Below are 25294 nucleotides of genomic sequence, written 5' to 3'. Positions count from 1 at the left end.
GATACGTAATAATTTCCACGTGGTAAAATCGATATTTACTACGATATTAATATATTCTTTATTGTACAATCCAATGAGACACGAAAGTATTTCCTTTTTCAATCATTCCTTCGCATTTACAATTGGAATTATGTCTGACTAATCATTTTCATTCTATAAAAATTCAATTCGATAATTACATTTCCTTGTTTCATTTATCAAAGAAGTCAATTATCCAATCTTATCAAAAAGAACGAGTTATAATGTTTGCATTATGTCTATTATTTCGTACTTGCTAAATTTAATGTATAAAGAATAAATAAAAAGATTAATTTCCTGGCGATAAATAAATTCTAGAATACAAAAAATAGAACAGCCATCATTATAACGGCCACTTGTTGGACCGAATCGTTTGAGGATATTTTATTTTTCTTTTTGAAAAGAATTGTTACATATTAACGCATTCATTATCACGATACAGTATTTCTATTTTAAATGCCGTACATACGATAAATTAATAATAGTGCCAACGTATCCATAATTAATATATTCTCATAATCTTATTTTCTTCGTATTAAATTTCTTTTTTTTTTTTTTTTTTCAAATTAATCTCTTTCTAATTTAGAATGTTCAGCATTAATCTTCAGTATTAAATCCATTTATTTCTCTCAATGCTTTCTGCGTTTCCATCTATGACCATTATTTTCTTTCTCGTTGTTTCGAATTGACAGTAGCACTTATTTTATTATAGATTGTCTGTTGAAATATTTGGTTTATCTACTAGTTGTAGACTTATTGATTCAAGATATTGGTTTCAAATTTCTATTTTACTTTTTATTTTAGCCGTTACTTTTGTTATTTAACTTCAGTCTAATTACTGGTCTTGATTTCATTGATTAATTGTATTGTTAACTCTTCACCCGAATTAAATGAATATATGTTATCATTTTAACAATTCGACGAAGAAATTGTTTCGATAAAACTATAAAATGAATTTTTGTATCGATTTACTAGCGTGACTGAACAAAAAATATCCAATATATATATATATATAGCGCTGGCTATTTTTCACAATTCATTTTATTTTCTTACAGTTCAAAAAATAATATAACGTTTTGCGTAAACACTGACTCTTCTGATTGCATTCCGCATGATCACAACTGAAAACTTGTGCAAATAAAAACTGAAAAGTGAAAAATAACAAGGAAAAAAGTATACAATAAACGTTCGCTAAAATAAATTTTGATGTGTACACACACACTTTTTTAATCAATTTTATTAAAAAATCTATTATAATATTAAAATCATTGTCATAATTATGTTTTATATATACATATATATAATGTGTAATGTTCGTTTAAAAACATAATAAAATAAAATTGTATTGTATTACATGGAGAATTTAAGATGGGTAAAAAAATGAATAAACAAAACAAGATTCTGGTCAGAGGTCAACCCTCGCTACAATTTCATTCAAGCGTAGTACTCGTTACTATAAAGAGTTTTATCGAGCGTACTTAATATTTGATGCTTTTCTTGAATTTTTGAATATAAGAATAGATATTCTTATCTTAAAACATTTATCGTAAAAAGGATAAAATATAGTAGATATAAATAATTTTGACCATTATCGAACTAATTTTCTTTTATATATCGAGACGAGTAAACATCGAAATTCTCTCTTTCTAAAAGTGAAAATCTGAAAATTGATACTTCCCGTAATTTGAGATTTAAACTATATATAATGTATTCGGTGTACAGTAAACTATTATTTAAACAATGAGATGATTAAATTTTAAATGCGAAGTCATTTCTTTCATTTAATATCAACTAAAATAAAATCAATAGATAAAATAAAAATCAAAAAGTTGTGAAATAAAAGCAATGTTTGTTCGTGCTTATAGAACAAGTACATTGGAATATATGCAAAGTTCTCCTTTTGCCATGAGTTATGCGAAAAGAATATTTGTTTAGATTATGATCGAGAATTTATAATTTTCTCTTAATTTTTTAATATCAAATTCAATTAAATTAAATTAAAAATTTTACCTTTCATAAATTATGAGTATTTAAAATCATAAAATGAATAGAAAATTGTGAGTAAGATTTTACTTTCACAGCGATTAAGGAAAGAGATTAAGGATCAAGAATTTTTCATTTTCGATAAAAGTAATCCAATACGAGTTATGAATATTTTAAAATGAAATTTACAAGAACATTCGTGATATACGAGAGTTACGAAAATGAGAATGAAATTTATTGCCATAAGAAATAAATCTCGCGGTACTATCGATTTTATTTCATTATATGCAGGAATGTCTTCGTATGCAGCAACCTCCACGTAATGAGATCTGAATCGGTACTACTCGCGATATAAGAAATATAATATTATTACTACCAAGGGAATGTCTGTATATAATAATAAATATAAAGAATTATTCTAGATCAATTATTTTAATTTCTCTTTGGTGGGGAGTCATTAAGTGAGGGAGGGACTTTGAACGGTTCCATCGTATTATCTTGCTTTCTTTTTTTTTTTAATTTCTCTTATTTTTTTTCAAACTGGATCATTAAAGGATGGATTTACGAAGGATTTTCATTTCAGTAGCTATGTACTATATTTTCTATTTTATTTATGTTCATCATCATATCTACATATTTTAGATTTTCTTTCTACTATGATATTTTATATTATATTTTATATCTTATGTATTTCATTGCAAATAATGACGAGCTAAAGATTGATAAGTAATAAATAGCTAAAATATCACTCACAAATATATTATATTATAATTAATTTGTGATTACTACTTTGCTGATTTTTTTCTTTTATCATATCTTAAGATTATCTCTTGATGACATCTTCATCAAATTCTCTCAAGAACATAGATGTTTTATATTGTTTTTTTTTAAATGATCTTTTAAATTATAACAATGTACTTTTTAAAATTTAATCTATGATCTATCTGTAATACTATTTCCAATAATTTATAATTGAAATGATTCTATTGGCAAATATTAAAAGATTTCATTTTAATAAGAGATTAATGCTGTCATAGATTTCACAGATTTTATCTTACTACTTCTATCGATATCTCAATATTTACTTTGGCATCTCTGAATGAGTAAGACTTTGTATACATTGTAATATTGAGCTATCATTATCATCTCGCAAAGATCATTAAGAATATTCCTAACATATGAACTGTACAGTAATGTGTACAGTAGTTTCTCACCATTAGAAATGCCTCTCTCTCTCTCTCTCTTTCTCTCTTACAAGTTCAGCGAGAAAATCTTCTAATATCTGAATCATTAGAAAATGTAGGAATTCTATAACAAATAATTATGATTATTTTGTTCCAAAGATTAATCATTTTATGAATATAAACATTTCTAGATTACCAGTTTATATTTCACATTAGGAATTTTATTTTGTCTGCAGAATATTTTTTATTAAGGCATTGTCGACTTTCTATTTATCTTAGATCATATTTCTAGTTTCATGCACATTTCAATTATTAACTTCCTTGTTACAAAGTAATATTTTACATTCAAATATGCTCTTCTTAGCAGTATCTGCGAATAAGATTAATGGCTCTTGAACATACTTCTTTATTTCCACAGAGCGTCCCATCTTTCTTCTCTTTTGGAGAATTTTCCTATACAAAGAAATTCAAAAAAGTTAAAACATTTTAATAAGCTTTATATATAAGAGTTAAAAAATATCTTAATTTTTATAAAGTACAAATCATATACTTACATGAATCTTCTTTGATAGGATGAAACCTTTATAGGTTATTATCATCGATCCACTTGGAATATGGAACAATATCTTTTTGATCCGACTTGGCTTCAACAATATATAAATATATCATCTTTTTCCAAAATTTTTTTGTATACCATTTTGCTTTCACGTTATGCCATATTTATTATATTTTTCTATTTTCAATTTTTCCCATACAAAAAAATATTATTTTCATTACCGTCATGATAAATTTAAAAAATACCGGGTTTTCTTATTGAACTTCCTAGATTAACCACTAGATGGAACGATTCTGCAAGAGTTCGTACCGCCATCTATGTCTTCATTTCAATCGTTAAAATTTCCATTAGTTGGTGAATGTTGTTGGGTTAGTTGTTGAATTCTTTATTTTATTAAAAATCTAAATATATTATATTTATTTAAGTATATTGTGAATATATGTGTAAAAATATAATATATGATCAAGATTTATGATGTATGATTAACATAATTACCAATTTTGATTTATAAAATCGATTATTATAATGTACAAAATTCTTGATATTACTGCTTTGTTATCGTCACGTATATTCATTATTTAAATTCAATTAATTAATATAAATATTGTTTCTGCTATCTATAGCGAATTAGTAATGTCATCAATTAATGTATTTCATACACTATGTGATTATATCTTTCATTTTATATTTTTGACATAGTAGTTAGGTTATTTATTATTATATTCCTTTTTATCATATTTGTTTCTTCATGTACTATTTGTTCAAAATATTTCTAATAATTTTATACTTATATATTACTTTTTTCAGATTATATATGAGATCAGAGTGAAAGAATGTCAATCAAAGAAATTTTAACTTTTCTACTAACAATACTATAATGGAAGAAACATCGTCGCAGGATAAAATTTATAAATTTACATAATTGTCGAGGAAGAAGACGATATGGTGTCATAAACAAATGTTCGTAATATATTCATTACATACATATGATCATAGATAATAATACTTTAAATATATAGTAATATGCATAAGTGCTTATCCTTAATCTTTGTTTTAGGGAAAATGTGTAAATAAGAAGAAGATAAATCATAGCTAAATTCCAGTTCAATGCAGAAAAAGTGAAAGAGAGCGAGAGAGAGAAAGAGAGAGAGAGAGAGAGAGAGAGTATGTTATCTTTAAGTAATTGTATTAGCATCAATATTTTATTTTATTTTTACATACATGTTTTTAGCAAATTAATGGATAAATTAATGACATGCAAAATTGAACAAATAGTATTACAAAATAATTTATAAGATATTCAAAATATTAGATATACAAAAATAAATGCAGATGAGAGACAAAAAAAAGTTGACCAGATTCTATTGAAACATAAAAGAGATTATATGCAGTTATCGTAGACAGATGCATTGTAAAAGATATAAAATCAGAAGAGAACAAGAAATTTTTTAATGAAGCTTCCAAAATATATTTTTATTTTATATATTCAATGCATTATAGTTTTATAATATAATTTTACATTATAGTTTAGTGGTATTATTTATTATCTCTTTTATTTTTAGTAATGATAAAAATAAAACATTGTTACAGGATATGGAAATATATAGAATATTTTTATTTGATCATAAGGCATTTTAGCTTTAAAGAAACAATGTATTCCATGATAAGTTACGAGATTTATGTTTGTTAGTTTAACAAAATAATCTCACCTCTCTCAAAATTCTATTGTAAGTATAACGATAATTAATTACTGGTAGTTATGTTGTTTGTATTTAATCATTACAAATGTATTATTTTAATTTAATCATTACAAATTATATCTTATAGGAACCTATAAAAAGTGATATGATCAAATATGATGGTATTGAAGATAATTTAAAATATAACAAATTTCTTAGCCTTTTTCCAATTGCCAAATTAAAAGAAAAAAATGAAAGATTATTTGTCTACACCTAAGAAACTTAAACTTGATATAGAAAACATAAAAAATTTCAATGGGATATAATTGTAAATACGTCATAATATTGAAATTATTATGATAGTCTACTTTTTATGATTATATTTATATTTAATAGTAATTTACAAGTATGTATCTATAGTATATCATTTTTCTTATTCTCTTGCACAGACTACATGAGTTCTATGTGATATTATCTATTAAAAAGTCATAGAATAAATGAAAGAAAGTAAAAATATTGATATTCAAAGTGCCAATATTAAAGAAATTGAATATAGTACAATTTATATAAATATACTTTTGATGCTTTTATTTATATGATTTATATAAGATATATTTCGTATATAATATGTACATGATAATGTATTGAAAAAGAATTAATTTTATAAATATGAGAATGTTGGCTCTATAATTGTCATAGATAACTCATATATAGTTTCGTTCATATGACAATATTTTATTAGGAAATTAATCACATTTGTTTTGTATTTTTCTTTAAAATTATTATTTGTTATAAGAGTTACATTTATTATTTGTTTACTAATATTTATTCTCTCTTTGTAAAAAGGGGGTACATATACATCGTGATTAATACAAGGATCACTCGGGAAATCTTCATGCATTAGAGTTTTTCTATGACGGACAAGTACAAATATCGGTGTGCACCATCGTTGATACCGTCGTATTTCATCAAGCATCCGACATCGTACATGAAATACAAAATATCTCCAATCCTTCTACAGATTTACAAAAAGACGAATAGAAGGAATAACACCTTTACGTACTCGACTTTATGTTTTTTTGCAATTGTTCAAATTTCGCACATACATACAGACAATACACACAGACACACACACACACACACACACACACACACACATATATATATATATATATAAGCGATACGTATTACATAAAAATACTATATACATCGATATCATCTGAAGTCTTAGGAACGATCAGTATCTAAATCGAAAAGAGTGAACGAAGTCTAATATCCTTGCAACGAATCGTTCAAATTCTTGAGACGAAATGCTTCGATCCACGGAGAAATCCATTTCAGATATCCTCTACGGAATTGAACACGCGGTGAGTATCTTTCTCAAGAAGAAACTTTAGAGTACCGTTCGATCATGGTTTAAATTTTCTATTAAGTTAAATGAAACTTTATACAGAATATTCTACAATCGTAAAAAATGAAATAACAAAAGATTCAGCTAATATGAACTCTAATATCTATCCAATGGAATTTCAAGCTAATATAGCATTCTATTATTGTCAACTGAAGTACTCATGTGAACCGTGAAACCAAATTGTTTAACAGTATACCACCCAAGCAAGAATTCATCGACATTTACTATATCTGCTTGACGTTCTCGATCAATCCTATTCTTGATCTGTCCATTTTCATTAAGGCCTGTCAATCTTTGGATGGCCTCAATTAAATCGGCCAACGGCCGAGTTGTGATCGTTATCGTCGAAATCTGAAAACGAATATGTTAAACGAATCAAGCTTGTTTATAATCGATATAATGTTTGACTCGTGCGTCGTTATAAGTTTCTCGACATAGTGCGTCGTATACGTGTAAATGGAACGTTCCGTGAGACGGAAGTACATCGAACTTATCTAAATTGAGTCCTCGTAGTGCTACCGCAGTTAGATTAGTCTCTCCTGCATATAGATCTGTCTGTCTGTCCGTACATTCATCCTGTCTGTCTGTCTGTCTGTTCGTTCATCCGTCCGTCTGTCCATCCGTCTGTTCGCCTGTCCGTCCATCCATCCGTCCATTCGTCTGTTGGTCCTCGCTATTCACTACTGTTACCGTAGGAACTAACGTGTCACTGCATGCACCGTGAAATTAAATGATCTCGATTAACAGAATCGACGCGGAGTACGCGTTCATCGCCGCTGGTGAACAAAAGTGGATTTTCGACAATCTCTTGGGAAAATATTCCTTTCCTCTTTTTTTCTTTTTTTTTTCCCTTTTTTTTTTTCTTTTTTTACACACCATGCAATTATTTAACGTTTCGATCTCACGCAAATATCCATGGTTGCATAATCTCTCAAACGAATGGATCAAAGTGTACAAAAGAATAAGGACGCATACAAACGAAATTTTAGATGTAAAGAAAGAAGAACAAAAAGAAAACGAAGAAAAAGGGCAAGCAAATAAGGACATATTACAGTTCTTTTTTCTTTTTTTGTTTTCTTTGACAAATATCAGAAATCGCGCAAATTAAGTATGATTATATGAGAAGGCGATATCATGATATTCTCGAAATCCAAGCAGTCGTTCTGTTCTGAAGAAAACACCCGGTATATTGAATAGGATAAAGGATTGTGGTGAAAATGCGACAGAACTTCTAAATCATTATTTCATTTACCACCGGTTGGCACTTTACTTTTCTTGTATATATAGGAAATATACAAACAAGTATTACTATATATAGTATATATACTCACGTACACTTCTTTCATGGTCTATTTTATTTTTGATACCAATAAATCGTCTAGCAGTACACGCACATGAAGTTTCACTTAAACCAAGTTGGAACGGTCACGATTGATTCCAGACATATGTAATATCGTTAAATCTACGATCTATCCTTAGATTTCTTGAAACTACGTGGAAGTCCTAAATGACTTTTCAAATATTATAATTCCTTCTTTTCTTCATTTTGTGAATGATCGATCGCGAAGATTTATTCGTTTTAAGCTTTTCATTATCAATGTCCATTCGACAATACGCGTCGCTATTTGTTTTTTCTTTTTTTTCAAGCATAGGTTGAAATAGCAATATCGTTCTCAGAGCTTCGTATTGTTCGTAATGAAAAAAATATATAATAGTTTATATGCATATATATATATATATATTTTTTTTTTTTTTAATCGAACAGAATCTACATATATCGCCATCCGATAGAGATACGAGCTTTGTTATATCGTCAAGCTGACAATCATGAATATATCCAGTGATTGACGCCAATCGAGTTAAATAAACTAGATAAATTTTACGTTTATCTTCGATTTAGCCTGTCAAAAAATTCATTGGTTTTTAAAAATCATATAAATAGATCAAATTTCTGTGACAAATCGTACGAATTTGTGACAATATTTGATCCATATATTTGTTTCTTCGTAGAGCTATAATGGAAGATACTCGTGCAAGATTTCTGGTGTTAGATCGCGATCATAAATGCACGACTGGGATCATCTTTTATTATCTCATATATTTTCAAGTACGTATAAGACTACAGTCATCAATCTTCATCTGCCCGGCAGTAATTTAATTAGTTCACGTTTTCCGCTGTATAAATATTCTCGTACGTAGGAAGGTATATATCTTAGGGGTTCATTGCTTCGGCCATCCTCTAAAATAAATGCATATTCATGATACGCATAAACAAGGGAAGACTAACGGATGTATAAATACATTTAACTTATGTATTTGTATATCGACATTCGAGGCACATCTACTGATATCTATAAACACTCGAAACTTTTAAGAGATTCATTTTGGAGTTAAGTACCGTACAACGTGGCACGTAAATGATTAAGTCGATTATACGAGGAATGCCTGGAATTTCGGTGGGAGGTTTAATTAGATCATCAATGAGTACAATCGGCGATTGGAAAACGATCGGTGCCCGAAGGGAAGTGCCTTTATCGAGGGATGATAAACTGTATTCGAATATATTCGCAAATTGATTTTTTTATCCAGTCGCAAATTCGATAAATTCATTTCGCGAATATTGTTAAAAATAGTAACACTGTGAATTAGTGTGTGCCAAAATAAAAAATTGTTTAACATTATGCGAGATCAACGTTCGGGTTGCATAATAATATAACTTCATAAAGGATGATTGGCAATGTTATTATTTTTACGTATAATGAATATGGATTTATGAGCTTTCGATTTTGATATTGGTCATATTAATATCAAGATACAATATATGTGATTTTTGTACTAATCAAAGACATGTATAATTATTTTCCTTCGTTGAATTTGACATTTTCTAAGCACATTAAAAAAAGAGTTTTTTTTTTCTCGAAGAATAATAAATAAAAAATTATATATGACATGAAATGGCATGGTACAAATTAATATATCTGTCAAAATATTTGGCGGATTACTAGGAGCAATTTGTGATCACTATAAATAAATAAATTTCAAAGGATATGAATATGTTGCCGTATTACACGACATCGCCGTGGTTATTTTACGTAATCGGTAGAATATCTTTTGTAGTAAAATCAAGTTTCAAGCGAGAGCTGATTCGCTTTAAAGTAATTAGGAATATAGAAATACGTACCATGTCGCTTATTGAAATAATGTGAATCAACCTGCGCGACCTCACGTTATTACCGTGACGGAATTAGCTAACAATTCTCTGTGCTAATTACTTCATAATTTGTAGTTGTAATAAGATTAATTTTAATACTATGAAATACGATAGCGTGAAGCTTGTAAATTCCTAAAATACATGAAATTCTTTTCATATTTTCAGGTATGTAGGTAGTACGCTCGATAGGTTCGAGCTGACCGTTCCGACTAATTTCGCATGTCGTGCCATGATATGTAGAAGCCAGTTTTATTGGCTTTAGACAAGCGTGTACGATATCCGTGGCAATTTTTCACGTAAGCTTTCCAAAATTTGCAGTAGCCTGCAGTCTCGCGAAACAAGTAATGAGCAGTTACGAACGCTTACAATGCGACTATTTCCTCCCTATATACGCGTATATGTACGTACATTGGGAGTCCATTTCAAAGTTGCGCGGTCAGTGAATTTGTAACGGTGCGCGTAACAATGTTATGCGCATATTGTCGAAAAAACATCAAGGATAATAATAATAATGATAATAATAACAATAATAATAATAATAATAATAATAATAATAATGATTACGCTATCGCAAGAAAATTGGGGCGAACTACGTATATATTAAGATATTAGGACAGGGGTTGAAATGAAACATGACCGTAATAGCTATATACTGAATTTATGTAATTCGGATGTGAAATCTTTGAATCGAAATAATATACGGATGATCTACGATTAAATGTCGCTCTCGCTTTTGTATAATAGCTTTCGCTTTTGTTCTTTGCAAGAGAGACGAAAAGACACGGTTAACGTCGGCATCGTAGTAGCTAATTAACTTACAACTCGGAATTTGTACGCTCGTAAAGTCGTTCTTGCTTTCGTTTTAATTCCGAATATATATATATATATATATATATGTGTGTGTGTGTGTGTGTACCTTAGGGAAGAGGGCGAACGAGTTTTCACGTCGCATAAATCGACGAAGAAGGGCGCGGTTAGTAGCGCGCGATTGCTAAAGAATTATGGGAAACGTAGTTTCGTTTCCAGAATGCTAATTTCAATAATAGTTTCACGCGCTACTCTTTCTGTGGTCGTAGAAAATGAACAAAAGAAAGATAGTGAGTGAGAGAGAGGGAGAGAGAAAGGGGAGGAGAATAGGCGACGTTTATATAACACAAAACAACACAACGTAACGTGACACAACAAGGGGAAAGAGAGTCGAGTTCGCTCATGCGCGCGTGCACGCGAGCGCACGTTTAGTGTCGAGCTATTATTCGGCAGTTAACGAGGCAAAATGCTCGTGACGATAACGCCGCGGGGGTAGCTCCCAAAGCCAGCCAATAATTATTACACGACTCCACGAAGCGGTTATTGTCCCAATTCGGGGGTCGCTTTGCGGATAATGGCTGCGCTCGAGAGGTCATGTGAGCCTGACGTTCCAGCATGTCAACAGCAACTATGCATCATCGGATGTCTGGCGCACGTAAACGCGTCCTCCACCCCACCTCCTAACTCCACCTCCTCATCTGTTCGCCCTCCGCATGCTAGCGATTTCCTCCACCTCGTATCTGCTATCCGCTTCTCCACCATATCACTCGACGCTTGTGCATCCTCCGTCGGATATACAGGCGAGCTCATTCATTATAATAAACAGACGATCGGTCCCAGGTGATATATCGATTCGATTTTACATCCTGTAAGACTTTGATTTTCCATTCGGTCGACGACGATGACGATGGCCTTGGTACGGTTACTATACGACACTATCATTTATTCGAAACAATATAAACGACAATATATGTATAACGTAAATATATTTTGTATATAGATAGGAAAGTTTCACAATCATGATAGTTTCGAATATATCAACATATACATAATTTCTCTCTCTCTCTCTCTCTCTCTCTCTCTCTCTCTCTCTCTCTCTCTCTCTCTCCATCTATCTGTACAAATATCGCTTAAGAAAAATGAGATTGTGTTCGATAGAATCGACTTGTTTGTTAATTTTAATCCAATGAAATAAAAGGAAACCTATCGATTAACATTATTTTTTTATTAAAGAAGAAAAAAGTATAGTATTCGATTCGAGTGCGATAATAATTGCGCGAGTTTGAATTTTCCCGCGTACATTTTCGCGGTCTTCGCACACGCGGCTATAATAATCGTCAGAGCTTCGAATTCCGTTCAATGAACGCTACTAACAATAAGTTTTTATGAAATTTACGTTCTCGTCATAATCACAGGTAATAAATATATTATGTGCGTGTTCCTGGAAATTCACTTTCATCCAAGAACGTAAACAAAACATGACGAAGCGTTCGACCTTTTAGTAAATAAGAAGAATACTACTTCCCTCAATATAACACGATGTCTACATCGTGACAACACATTCTGCTTTTCTGCGCTGACTAAGTAAGTATTATCATTATTTTGTAGATTATTTTCAAATAAAAATATTTAATTTATTTAATTTTTTTTTTTTTTCATGACGAATGTTACCACGATATGTATAATTTATAATTAACAGAATTGCTTGAGAATATTTAAATGTTTTGCATTTTATGAGAAACATTTGATAAAAGATCCATGCTTTTTCTCAGAGATAGGAAAGGACGAAGCTGTGGTTGATACATTTTCGATCGATTTTCATCAAGTCGAAGGAGGTCTCATTAAACACGACATGTAATCTATAACATGTAATCTGACACATGTAATCTTAGACCTGTAGTTCTCTATATGCAGCAATCTCCACATGGTGAGACATAGGAAATCGGTACTACTTACGATTTATCATTATTTATATCATATTATTCGCCATGTTTTTGGAATTAATTTTTCAAAAATTATTTATTTCACAAATGTGTGTTATTTTTATTACATTATATAGTTATTTAAATCTAGTGAAAAATTGTATAAGATTTCATGCGATATGAATTAATTTCTATAGAAATATTTTTCTACTGCAATTTTGATAATTTTTAATATTATTAAGAATTCTTTTACGTACATCTAATAAAGGTTAAAACAATAAGATATTTTACTTTGAACGAAATCCGGAAAGTTACTCTAAAAAGTGATCGATTTCATATTGAATGACCCTTTTGAAATACCGATATGACAAGGTCCGGCACGTGATCGTACTACGTACGTTTCTTTAACGCGAAGGAAACGAAGCTAATGCGGTACAAGTCTGTGAAATTGCGTAAAGTTATAGAAAATGGATGAAAGGGATTAGGAGGTGTGGCACGTTTCTTGGAGGCTGCGAAGTGTTCGAGAGAGAAAATAAGAATGAGAGGTGAGTTAATACGAGCCCCATTCTATCTCCCTTTCTCTTTTTCCTCTTTTAGCTCCACTTTGTCTTGCCTTAACCCATACATATCTCCTATCTCCCTCCCTCCCTCTTTCTCTCTCTCTCTCTCTCTCTCTCTCTCTCTCTCTCTTTCTCTATCTTTCTTTTGCTCTCTCATTCTTCTCACCTTTCTACTCTAGGTAGTACTTGGCCTCTCTCTCTCTCTCTCTCTCTCTCTCTTTCATACACCGAAACTTGAGCAAATGTGTGCGCTCATATATACGTTTAAGCGCCGTACAAAGTGCAGGCTCGAGCCTGGCTGCATATCTCTACCCTAGGAATTGGAGTGGATGGCGAACGTGGGTACAATAGTTCGCATTGTATTGGATCTCCAGTCGAGCGATAGGCTGTCCTTCTCTTTCTCTTTCTCTCTCTCTCTCTCTCTGTCTCTTTCTCTCTCTCTCTCTCTCTCTACTCCTCGTAGGTTCTCTTTTACCGTTTGGTATCCATCCTGTAACGATTCCTTCCCCGCTTTCACGGTATCTCATTTTACGAAGGCTTCGCTAGCACGTTATTATGCGCGTTATGCCCGATAGTCTTGGCTATCTATGGTCCACCTACTACACATACCTAGATACATACATATGTTCATACGTCAGTACCCCATTACGAATGCACTACCACTAACGTGTATCTCATAGCAGCCCCGTTTTGTATCCCTCTAAATCGGTAGTCGATCGAGCTCCGGTTTAAGTGGCCGTACTCGATGCGTGTCACGAATGGTTAGGTGGGAGCAGATCGTTCCGATCTACCAAACAAATGGACGGATCGATGGATCGATCGATCGTTCTCGTAATCGTCGTTGCTTTCGTTGTCTCGATCGTTACACATTCGCGAACCGGCGTTAATGTTGATTTTGAGCCACGCATCGACGTCGTTTCCGCGTCTGCTTCGAATTAATTCCTCGAATATTCCCTTCTCTTCTCAACTACTCACTTTCTATATCTCTTCCTCTCTCTTTCTATCTCTCTCTGTCTCTATTCCCCTCTTCCCCTTTTAATTCCCCCTTCCTTCTCACCTATTCATCCCTGCCAGATAGGAGCGTAGTGGACGTATGGCTAATTGTAATTTAATTTTGCGTTTAATTGTATCGTACGCTGATGATGCTATTACACGCTCCAACACGTTCAAGTCTTTTCATAGGACATTATGATCGAATATAAGTATTTATTAAATGATCTCATTAATTTCGAGATATTCCTTATTTATAATAATTAAATTGATCAATTGCGAATAAATTCTGTAATAGTAAACCTATGCTGTACGATAGTTTTTCTAATTGAATTAAAATTTTGTCTATTGCATTCGATCTTGATGTATATTAATTAGATTCTATTTAATCTGATCCGACGTACAAGATATAGTCTGATCAGATGTACGAAGCTATTCCGTTAATTGAATTAATACCGAGACAACCGTGTACAATAGCTGATAGAGAGAATAGAATAGAGAGAAATGTAATTGGTTCCTCTTAACGCTTTGGTATAATTAGAAAGACGAGATATTTTATTTATTTCTGTTACGTCTAACCTGTTACTTTGCTCGAGAGAATCGTCGAAAATGTAGAAACGCCTATTTCCATAATCACCGTGGAAGTTCGTTAGGAAAGCACCGTGAAAAATGGAATTATCGTGAAACCGCGGTCACTGCCAAGTTGTAAAGGGAGTTAAACGGCCTTCGTTCGCCAAATAATTGATGCACGTCAATTAGATTTGTCAGAGGGCTATCGTTGTAATTAAATCAACAGGAACGCGAAGCACGAATGCACAGACGATGAACGTATGTATTGTATGTTCATACGCGTATATAAGTACACCTATGGGTGTACTCGTAGCTCGTAGTCTCTCCTGTGAAATTTAAATTTCTCCGATAGTGGACAATGTTAATTTCGTTTGAATCGATGTTGCAATTTGCTTCTCATCTTTTTGTTAATGAAAGTAATAAGATCCACCTTTGACTCCGTAAAGTTGAAAAATCATTATCGACGAATTTGTTCCGTAAGTTTTTCGTAAGATTAAACTACGTAGGATAAGAACTTAGGATTGTTAAAATTGTGACGATTTTATATTGAGTTGGAACAAAAGTTATTTGTACGGTTTTCAATATAAATACAAATTTTTGTCTCAACATCGAATATATTCATTTTTCATATAATATATATTCAGATATTACGTTGAATCGAACTACGGAGTAGGTAAATTATATATTCATTTTCTTTATCTCAATTTGGTATGGATATTATTGATTCGAAGAGACCATAATGAGATGGATGCAACAATATCCAATTACATGTTATCTCTTTCTTCAATTAACTTCAAGCAAGCAATCTTTTTTCTGAATTAATAACATTCATGATCATGTCTCTCTCTAACATGTTAATCAGGTATAGATTATAAACATAGACCTAATAATATTGTAGTTTGTTTATGGTACATATATATATGTATATATACATATAAAATTGCATTTTGAGTGACGTATTTGCGTCGAACGATGCAACAGGTATCTCCATTTTATTTCGCATATATGTACGAAACTGTAACATTATCATTGGAGATTATTGCATTTTTTATATTCCAAATAGTTGAAATATGCAAATAACATAGGAAGTAAATTTGCGATTATAAAAAGGTCGTATAAAAAAGAGAATATTTCCCACGGCGAAATTTAATCCTTACAAATTGGACGCCAATCTTCGAAGTTCGCGCCGCATGATCTTTCCAGTCGAATTCCTAGGAATGGCATCGATAAAACGTACGCCACCTCTCAGCCACTTTTGCGGTGACATTTGTCCTGTAAATTATATTTAATAGTTCAATCAACTTATTGTTAGATAATAAAAATTATATCGATCCTATAGAATACTTATAAGATAAGCAGGAATAATTAATTCTTTGTTTTTTTTTTCAATAATATAAATTAAAAATACAATTAACAAAATAACAATTGTAGACAAAATGGCGAACGTACTTTTAACGTAGTCTGCAATTTCTTGAGCGGTTACTTTCGAATTAGGTTGCTTCACGATGAAAGCCATTGGTAGTTCGCCAGAATTTTCGTCAAGTTTACTAGCGACAGCAACATCCTTAACAGCAGGATGAGAAAGTAGGAGAACTTCGATTTCGACCGGTGAGACCTGATAACCTTTGTACTTAATGAGCTCCTTTAGTCGATCGACGATGAACAACTTGCCAGTCTCGTCGTAAAGACAGACGTCACCCGTATGAAGCCAACCATCATTATCGATTGTTTCATTGGTCGCTTTGCGATTACCGTAGTATCCCAACATTAGGATATGTTCGCCTTTGATGCACAATTCTCCCGGTTGCATCGGTTCTAAAGTCTCGAATGTCTCGGGATTGATTACCTTACATTGTACACCGGGCATAAGGTTATTGATAGCATTGTCGTTCTCACCGGACTTGTCGCTAAAGCCGATCACTATCGAAAGCTCTGTCATGCCATAACCATTAGTAATAGACTTTAGGTTTAGCCGTTTCTTTGCTTCCAATAGCAACTAAAAATATATCGAGATAGAGTACGCATCATTTTAAAAAAAACTTTTTAGGATATCTTAAAATTAGCTCAAATTTATAAAATATTTTATAATAATTTTTTGTAGTAATTGTATGTAAATTGAATTAAGAAAAAGAAAGAAAATATTATAATTACATAGGATACGTCGCGACTTAGCACAGATTTACATATATCCATATTACCTACCATAAATTGATAATATTATTATAAAGAGTTTAGAGGCAAGATTGTATAAAAAAAATTTTACTAGAAATTAAGAAATGTTAGATATACGAATATACGATCAATCTACAGATGTAATCGTGAAACACGGTAAACGTCTTTTCCCATTGGTGCCATTTTATTTCCTCCTTTTTGCTCGTGAAAACGAGAAACGGTGTTCTTTGTTCACTTTTCCGCATCTCGACTTCGACCCCCTTCGTGGAGCAAAGTAAAAGACCGACTTTGGCACTTAGCACTCACGTTCCCTCCCTTTCCTATTCCTCTCTCTCTCTCTCTCTCTCTCTCTCTCTCTCTCTCTCTCTCTTTCTCACTTCCTTTTTATTTTATTTTTCGTATCGATAACTTAACGGACCTAATGCGAGTTACTCGGGAAACGTAACTTACCTCCTTTGGTAATGGCGCTGCTCCACACAGGACTTTCTTCACGCTTCGAAAATCGTAGCTAGGAACGGCCGGGTGTTTTGCGAGAATAATCAGCACCGACGGCACGATAGGTAGAAAAGTGATGCGATATCTTTGAATCGAAGTGAAGAAAAGTTCCACTGAGAAGTTGGTAATTCGGACTAGCGTTGATCCAGTTAATGTTACAACTGATATCATACCGAAGCCATAACCGTGATACAACGGGAGAAACATTAATATCCTTTCGTCTTGCATTATGTCTAGATAATTGGATTTACTGAAATTAACAATGATCATTATCTTACTTATTCCTTTTGTAATTTTCTTTTGTTTTATTAGCCTATAATAAATATTTACTATATATTATGCGTGAAGTTTAACAGATTCTGATGAGACAGCAATACTCCTTTTGGCAAACCCGTAGTACCGCTTGAGCATAAAATTAACATTGGCCGTTCCTTGTTATCACCGATATCAATAGGAATATATCGATAAGGATCTGTGTAATAGTCCGTCGTTTCCAACAAATTTTTTAACGTAGGCACGTTACTCGTAAGTGCTTCATCGTCTAATTCAATTAATTCCATCCGCCAAGATAGATCAACTACTATTTTACTTAGTAGCTTTTCGGTTTTTCGCGATACGAAGATAATTCGCGGCTTCGAAATGTTTAGCACGTGTTTCATCTCGACTAAATAAAACATTATACCAATATTAATCCGAATGTGTAAAAATAATAATCATTGTTAAAAAAAAAAAATGATGTCGCCATAAGAAATTTGTTGCGAACGTTCTGTATACGAAGGATTAAGAGGTGCTATCACTGCTCCGACATATATGCCTGCCAATGCTGCCACAAACCAATTACGATGATTTTCCGCAGCAATAGATATCTTGTCTTCCAATTTTATGTTGCGCCTTTTTAAAATCTCAGCGAGTTTGACGCTTCTTTCCAATATTTCCTTATTCGTTTGAAATTGTCCAGTTTCGGCGTCAATCTATAAAAATTGAATTTAAACACAAAATTCTTTAAGACTCATCCATCCAATTAATTAATAAAATTTTCTTACATACCTCAAAAATACGATTAGAATGTTTTCGCAAATGTTCTAAGAAAAATTGTCCTACTGAACAGTCTAGCGCTACCTTATAGGCAGGTGGGCCTTTGATTATTCTCGCTTTCTTAGACATTTCTTTCGGATTATCGTAAACCTGCAACAATTAATTAAACAGCTTAATATTGTGGAGTTAATAAAAGCTCTGAATCATTTGTGAAAGCATTTAAATAGACGTAATGTAATTATTATCACGTAGTTTTCAAAATTGTAGCTTACTAATAACACTGTCACTATCAGATGGGTTCGCATACAAACTCTATATGTTGGTTAATCGATACTAATGACAGTAATAACCTTGTGATAACGTTTCCACAGCTGTTCGTATATACTGAAGTTCGGTCAAATAAATGAATCAGTTTGATTTTCAGAATATCTATCAAAATTCGCATAATTATTTTTGGCTTTAATGATGATTTTTCGCTTATAAGAGAGAAAATATTAATAATATCTTTTTTTTTTTATGTCATATCGAATCGATATGTATTCTTTAATAATGTCAGTACAATCTTTTTTTAAATCTTTAGTTTAATAATTATTACGAGTTGGAATTTCTTTTTAAACTTAAAAAGCTATAGCATTCTTGAAGAATTGAATTGAAGATGAATTTTGTGAGAGTCTTTTATCTCGAGATAAAAGTCGAGATATTCTCAAGAAGATCGCGGAAAACAATATTCAAGAATTCTTATATATCTATGGTAGAACAATGTTCAACGGTTTAAGATTACAGAGAGCAATTGTTTCAAAGGATCAAATCCAGCATGCGCAGCCTATAGAATCTAACAATGCCTTCAGATCTATTGGCATTTATCTGAATAACTTAAGACATTAATGACGATGCTATTGCTGATAAGACATGTAACAACACATTTCTAGAAGTCATTACAACGTTATAATTTCGTTCGAGAATTTTAAGACAGAGGAAACTTGAATGCTTCCTTCAATCCGATTTGAAAATGCACGGTTCATGCTGACACATACATATATAAATACATGTATTCTAATGAAAGATATCTCTGAATCGAATATTCCTTTCAGTCTACAATTAGTCATTTCTATGATGATCGTATATTTGAAAATAAACTGAAGTCTGTATTTAAATCAATGTATAAAATTGGTTTTACATTATAACGTATCAATCACCATACATGGCAAGGCTAATCTGTACACGACGAGGATAAATCTTGCCAATTGAAGTTTATGATTCGTGATTCAATACAATGAATAGTATCAATTGATTTCTATAGATTCAGGGCAAAGTGTCGATCGTTCCTAAATTCTTATCCTTCTAGAAGTTCGTACAAACGGTCATAAATAAATAAGAAAATATATTTTCAAGTACATTATATAAGTACTTGACCGATCAGAATCTTTATGGAATTTCATGGAACACGATTGAGTCTTTCATGTTGGAATATAACTGATAGAATGTATATCAGAGTGTTCCAGAGTTATCCGAGACGAACATCCGCGTGGATGTCCTCACGACGTAGCCAGACAGGTAGGAAGGAAGGAAGGAAGGAAGGAAGGAAGGAAGGAAGGAAGGAAGGAAGGAAGGAAAGGGAGAAAGGGGTGAGAATGCATTGGAGGGAATCACTGAAGTGCTGGAGATTCGCTCTTCTGGGGTTGGCTTCTAGTCTCGACGTGTACGCGGAAGTGGCCCTGCACGGATGGAAGGGTTGACCAGAATCGCCCGGGGATGAAGCCGCGTGCCACTCTGATTGTAGCCAGCCATACTGGGACACGCGAATCGCATACCGGCGATTCTTGGTTTCATGCGGCGTGCCTAGACACCCCTGGAATACTTATGACCGAATAGACCGAGCGACCGAGCTGGCTGACTGTGTTGGTGTAAGGGAGGGTGAAGAGAGGATGAAGAGAAGTGGATGGGGTTGAGAAGGTGTCAGACTCTCGGCTTTAGTCGTAGAACTAGAGAGAGAGAGAGAGAGAGAGAGATAGAGAGGGTGGGAGGGAGGGAGGGAGAGGAGACAGGGCTCCTTTTTATATAAAGCTTCCACGGTACCTTTCAGCTTCGCAGTTGGATTTTGTCTCTGCATAAATGATAAAAGTCTCGCCGAACCATTACTCGTATTCTGGTGAAAGAGTTTAAACGCTGTCTCTTTTCTTTTTTTTCGCAGTGGGATATAAAGACTATTTGTAACAGTCGTTTTAGACCTTTTCCTCGCCATCGCGATAGACAATGCGTATTATGAAATATACTGTGAGACCGTGCGGTAGCACCGGGAAAATTAATTGGACATTATTGTGGAGTGATTTCTATTGTCACTTCTATCGAACTTATTACATTTAATTATCGTATTCATTCATAATTAATCTTATATTAACCGAATTTAGTTATCCTATTTAACTTGTGTCATATTGTTAATAAAAGTCTATTAATAGACTTTGTGAAGTGTTCTGTTAAAAGAACGAAAGGGAGATAAAGAAAAGAATAATTTGTCATACATTGGGAAAAGTAGATAAATGAGACTCGCACTCGTTGTTTAGTTAATTACTCATACGAAAGAGAAGTAAGTACCGACCGTGCGCGCTTGTGTCTTAATCGTTTCCAGAACAGATTCTGAGCTATATCTCAGAGTCTTCAGGCATATCCGTCAGACCCACAGCTAGGACGATCTACTTCCTCCATTGGTATCATCATCCGCGTTCGTAGAATCGAGCGATTTCGTAACTTCTCTTCTTCGTTGCGTATTAATGCGCGGCTACGACTTAATGGAATTAACGATAGCCTCTCTCTCTCTCTCTCTCTTTATAAAGGATGCTTCGATGATATGAAAGAGAGAGAGAGAGAGAGAGGTTCAAAATTTTGATAACATGTGACTTTATCTGGAATTCTCGAGCGCGCAGGTAGTCTGTTTACTTAAGATAATGGCGAAAGCGGAGTGCCTGGGCGTGGATGGAAGAGTGAAAGAGGGAATGAAATAGAGAGAGAGAGAGAGAGAGAGAGAGAGAGAGAGAAAGAGAGAGAGAGAGAGAGAGAGAAGGGTGAAAGGATATTTCAGCAGGCTATGTTGAGTTTCTGCGTGAGGAGCGACGGAGAAGTCGCCGAGGTGGAGATGGAAACGAAGGTGGAGCTTCGGAGTGAGGGGCTTTTCGAGGTATCAAGGAGAAGGGGAAGTGAGTTGAAGGTTGGAAGCGAAGGGGCTAAACGGGAGAAAGAGAGAGAGAGAGAGAGAGAGAGATAGAGAGAGAGGGGGTGGTTTACCGGAGGAAGAGGGCGAAAGGGTCGGAGGATGAGAGAGAAAGAAGGTGGGAAAGGGAGGCGAGATTCTCTCTCGGCAGGCTACAAGAACTTCATTTTCCGAGCCATTACGTCCCGTCCCACTCCAACCTTCTCCCTCTTTCTCTTTCTCTCTCTCTCTCTTTCTTTCCTCAAGCCCGTGGAAACCCCTTTGCCCCTTAAATTAATTTATATCGAAATTTTAAATGACACTCATCGGCCCGAGCAATAAATAACACCGACGACGTCGCCCTCGGCGATGCTTTTTCAAGCGTGGACGAACGTTACCTCGCCGATTGGTATTGTTTAGGAAATTCCTACCTTAGCGAGTGCTTTAATTCTCCTTTCAATCTATTCTCCTTTCTCTTTCTCTCTCTTTCTGTTCAGCTCGCACTCTTATCTAAAGGTATTTACTTACTTACAACTACGAGGAAAATATCACGTGTTTTTATTTATCAATCATCCTTGAATGATAAAGAATCGTAGCATGGTTTCCAATTTATTCGAAAATTAGATAAATGAATTTTTGGTGGAATATTAAAAACGAATTTCTTATTACAATATGAAGAATGTAATATAATTAATGTTAACAAATTATGGAATGATACCGGCGTGATTAGATGTATTGTATTTAACGATACAAAGGATCGCATAATGATCCTAGTTACGATAATTGGCAGAATGTTTCGAGGAACGGGTCGTATGATTTTCTCGTACTCGTCAGTTTTCACATTTCCGTCCGAGCTTTTCCTACCTTTCTCAATAAACGCAATTCTATATTTTCGCTAACGCAGAGAAATTCGTCAGCATCATTATTTCAACATAACCACATTCAGGATTATTACGGATCAAAAACTACCGGTCAAATATATTTAAGCTTTTGTGATTGATGAAAAATTTAATGTTAATTTGTTTTATTTAAAAATCGCTAAAACTTGAATTTAAAACATTCTTAGGTTCTTTTTCTTTCTCTCTTTTTCTCATTCTTATCATTATTCGCCGAGACTGTTTATCTATTTTATTTCTCACCTAGTTCTTACAACTTCTGTTTAATTTCGTTCAGCCTTCGTAAATTTTCTTCAACGGTAATGCAACTCGCTCGTGGAATGTGCGAATCTTCATCAAGGAAAAATCGTATTAAAGTTATATGCTTATCGTCGGTGACCATCAAGGAGAATTACAAGTATATAGTTTCAAAATGATTAAGGCTCTATAAAATATAAATCCGCGTTTTTTATTTAGAACGAAAATATTGTGGGATAGTAAAGATGCTAATTAAAAAAGAAGAGATATAAAAACTCTATTCTATTATATACTTTAAACGAATGAATTTAAGAATCATCCGTTTTTTAATCAGATCCTTTGTCATATTTTATTTGTCAACGATAATGCGATTTATTAGAGAGAGAGAGAGAGAGAGAGAGTTTTACTATCGGGAGATGCACCATTGTTCTTCCGTTTTGTTTTTTCTTTCTTTGAATAAAGTAAGTTAATTTCGTGAATATTAGAATTACATTCTTTTCTTCTTTAAGGAAAATAAATAAAACAAAGTGAAATAGAATTAGCAGGGAACGAGTACACTTAAAAAGAGAAAGAAAAATATGCAGGCTCTTGCCTTGTCAGATAACGCATTTTTTTTTTTTTTTAAAGGAATGACGTGTGGCCGAAACTGTAACAAGTCACAAAGCAACGGAGCCAGTGCATTCTGGTTGAAATAGTAGAATATCTGTCACTCAGAATTCTGTAATAGTATTATACGAAGCTCCCTTCGCTGAAGGCACATTAGTATTATATTATGCGTTACCATTCTCGTGCCATCAAGCATTAAGTGACTTTTTTAAGCCGCCTGTTCCTGCACGACGTTTTGTGATTCGGTAATTAGATTCTTGACGTTATTACTAGGTACGTAGGATTGTTAGTAACGAGAAATAAAGAGGAAACGACCTACCTAGCAAGGTAGACTGAGAAATAGGATAATGAAGAGAAGATGGAAATAGAAGAGGTTGAAGGGAAAATTCATCGAGTTCGACATACCTTCGTCATAAATTTAACGAATAATATGAACTATATATATATATATATATATATATATATATATATATTCTGTTACGATGCTTTAACTATGATATACTTCTTTTTTAACTCATTAATAATCCAAATAATAAATCGACCGATGACTCCATACGCTTAAAATAGCCTTGGTAATAATTCAGGTCATAAATTACTTTAGCATTTTCACGAACAAAACGAACGAATTAATCCTCATCAAATGCAATTCTCATAATCGCTAGTGCGATCCATACTTCGTGTCCCTTTTAAACAACGTACCTCTTCGGTAACGGAGTAATTAAGCCGAATATTAATGAAGTCCGTGCTGTACGAGAAAGCGTGGCGATGTGATGAGCTAAGAGGAGGAAATGGGATAGGGAAGGAAGGGAAATTGGTGAAAGAAGATTCGATGGAGGGGAGACAATGAGCGAATGCTGTGTAAAGCGATGCAATTGTCCTATCGAGCGTATAGTCTCCTGAGAGAAAGAGAAGAAACGAAAGATAGGAGAGAGATAGAGAGATGGAGATAGAGAGAGAGAGAGAGAGAGAGAGAAAGTGAAAGAAGAGAATGGAACGAATGGATGAATGCATAAATCGGAGAAAGAGATTTCGTACCTACCTATACGTATATGTATATCATAAAAAGCAACGTAGAAAAGAGCACACACATTCGAATAGAGAGATAGAGAAAGAGAATGAGAAAGCGTATATATTACCGTACACATGAGGCGACAAAGTGGAGGAGGTAAGGGGCGCGTACTAGCGCGAGCACCAGAAACGGCTGTTGCATTGTACGCGTGGTGCGAATGGCAGAGAGGGGCTGTTGTCGGCTAAAGTATGCAGAGAAATTGTTTTGCCCCCGTAAAGGAGGGATGCCACGGCTTACCGCACCGCTGTCATCGTTCCTGCTATATGTACATTTCTTCCTTGTATGGGTACAAGCAAGTAAGTACTTGTCCGTGTAGATATGTATGTAGATAGCTAGGTAGGTAGTTAGGTATGTATGTAAATGTCTATATATTTGAGTATATGTGTAAAAAGCATGCAGGTACGGTCTCCTCTATCCTTTATTGTATTTACGCGTGTACCAGCACAATGTTCGATGCCACGGACAGTGGTCCTCGGACTATTTCAGGAACGAAACTACGACTTCTACGATTGTCTGAGAATTGTTTGCAAATTCTGTCAATGCTTTTTCCCTTTTTTTCTGTTTTTTTTCTTTCTTTCTTTCTTTCTTTCTTTCTTTCTTTCTTTCTTTCTTCTTTACACTTCTCTCTTTATTAATTATTCTATTTTAATATTTTTTCTTTTTCCTTTATTTTTCATGCCATAGAAGAAAAATCTACAGATAACAGATC

At 33.3% G+C, this 25294-nt stretch overlaps 2 protein-coding genes and 2 long non-coding RNA genes across 16 annotated transcripts in view; 2 read left to right on the top strand and 2 right to left on the bottom strand.

The window, feature by feature from the left end:
- Nucleotides 1-3331: 3331 nt before the first annotated feature.
- Nucleotides 3332-4024, bottom strand: LOC124955429. Its single transcript, XR_007102875.1, has 2 exons — nt 3740-4024; nt 3332-3638 (listed from the first exon to the last, which is right to left on the bottom strand). It is a non-coding gene; the product is annotated as an uncharacterized LOC124955429 (long non-coding RNA).
- Nucleotides 4025-4030: 6 nt separating this feature from the next.
- On the top strand, nt 4031-12830 carry LOC124955428. 6 transcript variants are annotated; one of them, XR_007102871.1, is made up of 8 exons: nt 4031-4109; nt 4549-4701; nt 4799-4905; nt 5332-5468; nt 5569-5826; nt 6267-6787; nt 12265-12433; nt 12622-12830. It is a non-coding gene; the product is annotated as an uncharacterized LOC124955428 (long non-coding RNA). The 6 variants fall into 6 exon arrangements; XR_007102872.1 differs by lacking the exons at nt 12265-12433; nt 12622-12830 and adding an exon at nt 10208-12063; XR_007102870.1 differs by lacking the exons at nt 12265-12433; nt 12622-12830 and adding an exon at nt 6874-12063.
- Nucleotides 12831-12942: 112 nt separating this feature from the next.
- Nucleotides 12943-25294, bottom strand: part of LOC124955422 (4-coumarate--CoA ligase 1-like) — a 136907-nt gene continuing 124555 nt past the window's right edge. For 2 of the 7 annotated variants that reach the window (XM_047509848.1, XM_047509847.1), the window contains 6 exons: nt 18606-18743; nt 18322-18529; nt 17889-18222; nt 17514-17808; nt 16341-16887; nt 12947-16163 (listed from right to left, as the gene is read on the bottom strand). In XM_047509848.1, coding sequence (XP_047365804.1) covers nt 16045-16163; nt 16341-16887; nt 17514-17808; nt 17889-18222; nt 18322-18529; nt 18606-18722 — 1620 coding nt within the window. In that variant the 5' untranslated portion in view covers nt 18723-18743 and the 3' untranslated portion in view covers nt 12947-16044. Of the gene's footprint in view, nt 16164-16340; nt 16888-17513; nt 17809-17888; nt 18223-18321; nt 18530-18605; nt 18744-18865; nt 18964-24652; nt 24760-24822; nt 24996-25294 lie in introns of those variants that run through there. The other 5 variants (XM_047509849.1, XM_047509843.1, XM_047509846.1 and 2 more) reach the window with 5 other exon arrangements.
- The window catches only part of LOC124955424 (lachesin-like), a 135781-nt gene continuing 134973 nt past the window's right edge, over nt 24487-25294 (top strand). The window contains exon 1 of one of the 2 annotated variants that reach the window (XM_047509860.1): nt 24487-24881. In XM_047509860.1, the coding sequence (XP_047365816.1) occupies nt 24868-24881 (14 nt within the window). In that variant the 5' untranslated portion in view covers nt 24487-24867. The remainder of the gene's footprint in view (nt 24882-25294) is intronic. The other variant, XM_047509853.1, reaches the window with a different exon arrangement.

This window comes from Vespa velutina, chromosome 18 (assembly GCF_912470025.1).
Source record: "Vespa velutina chromosome 18, iVesVel2.1, whole genome shotgun sequence".
Classification (NCBI taxonomy): domain Eukaryota; kingdom Metazoa; phylum Arthropoda; class Insecta; order Hymenoptera; family Vespidae; genus Vespa; species Vespa velutina.
Note: the sequence above shows the minus strand (reverse complement) of the source record. Positions and strands in the feature narration are given on the sequence as shown.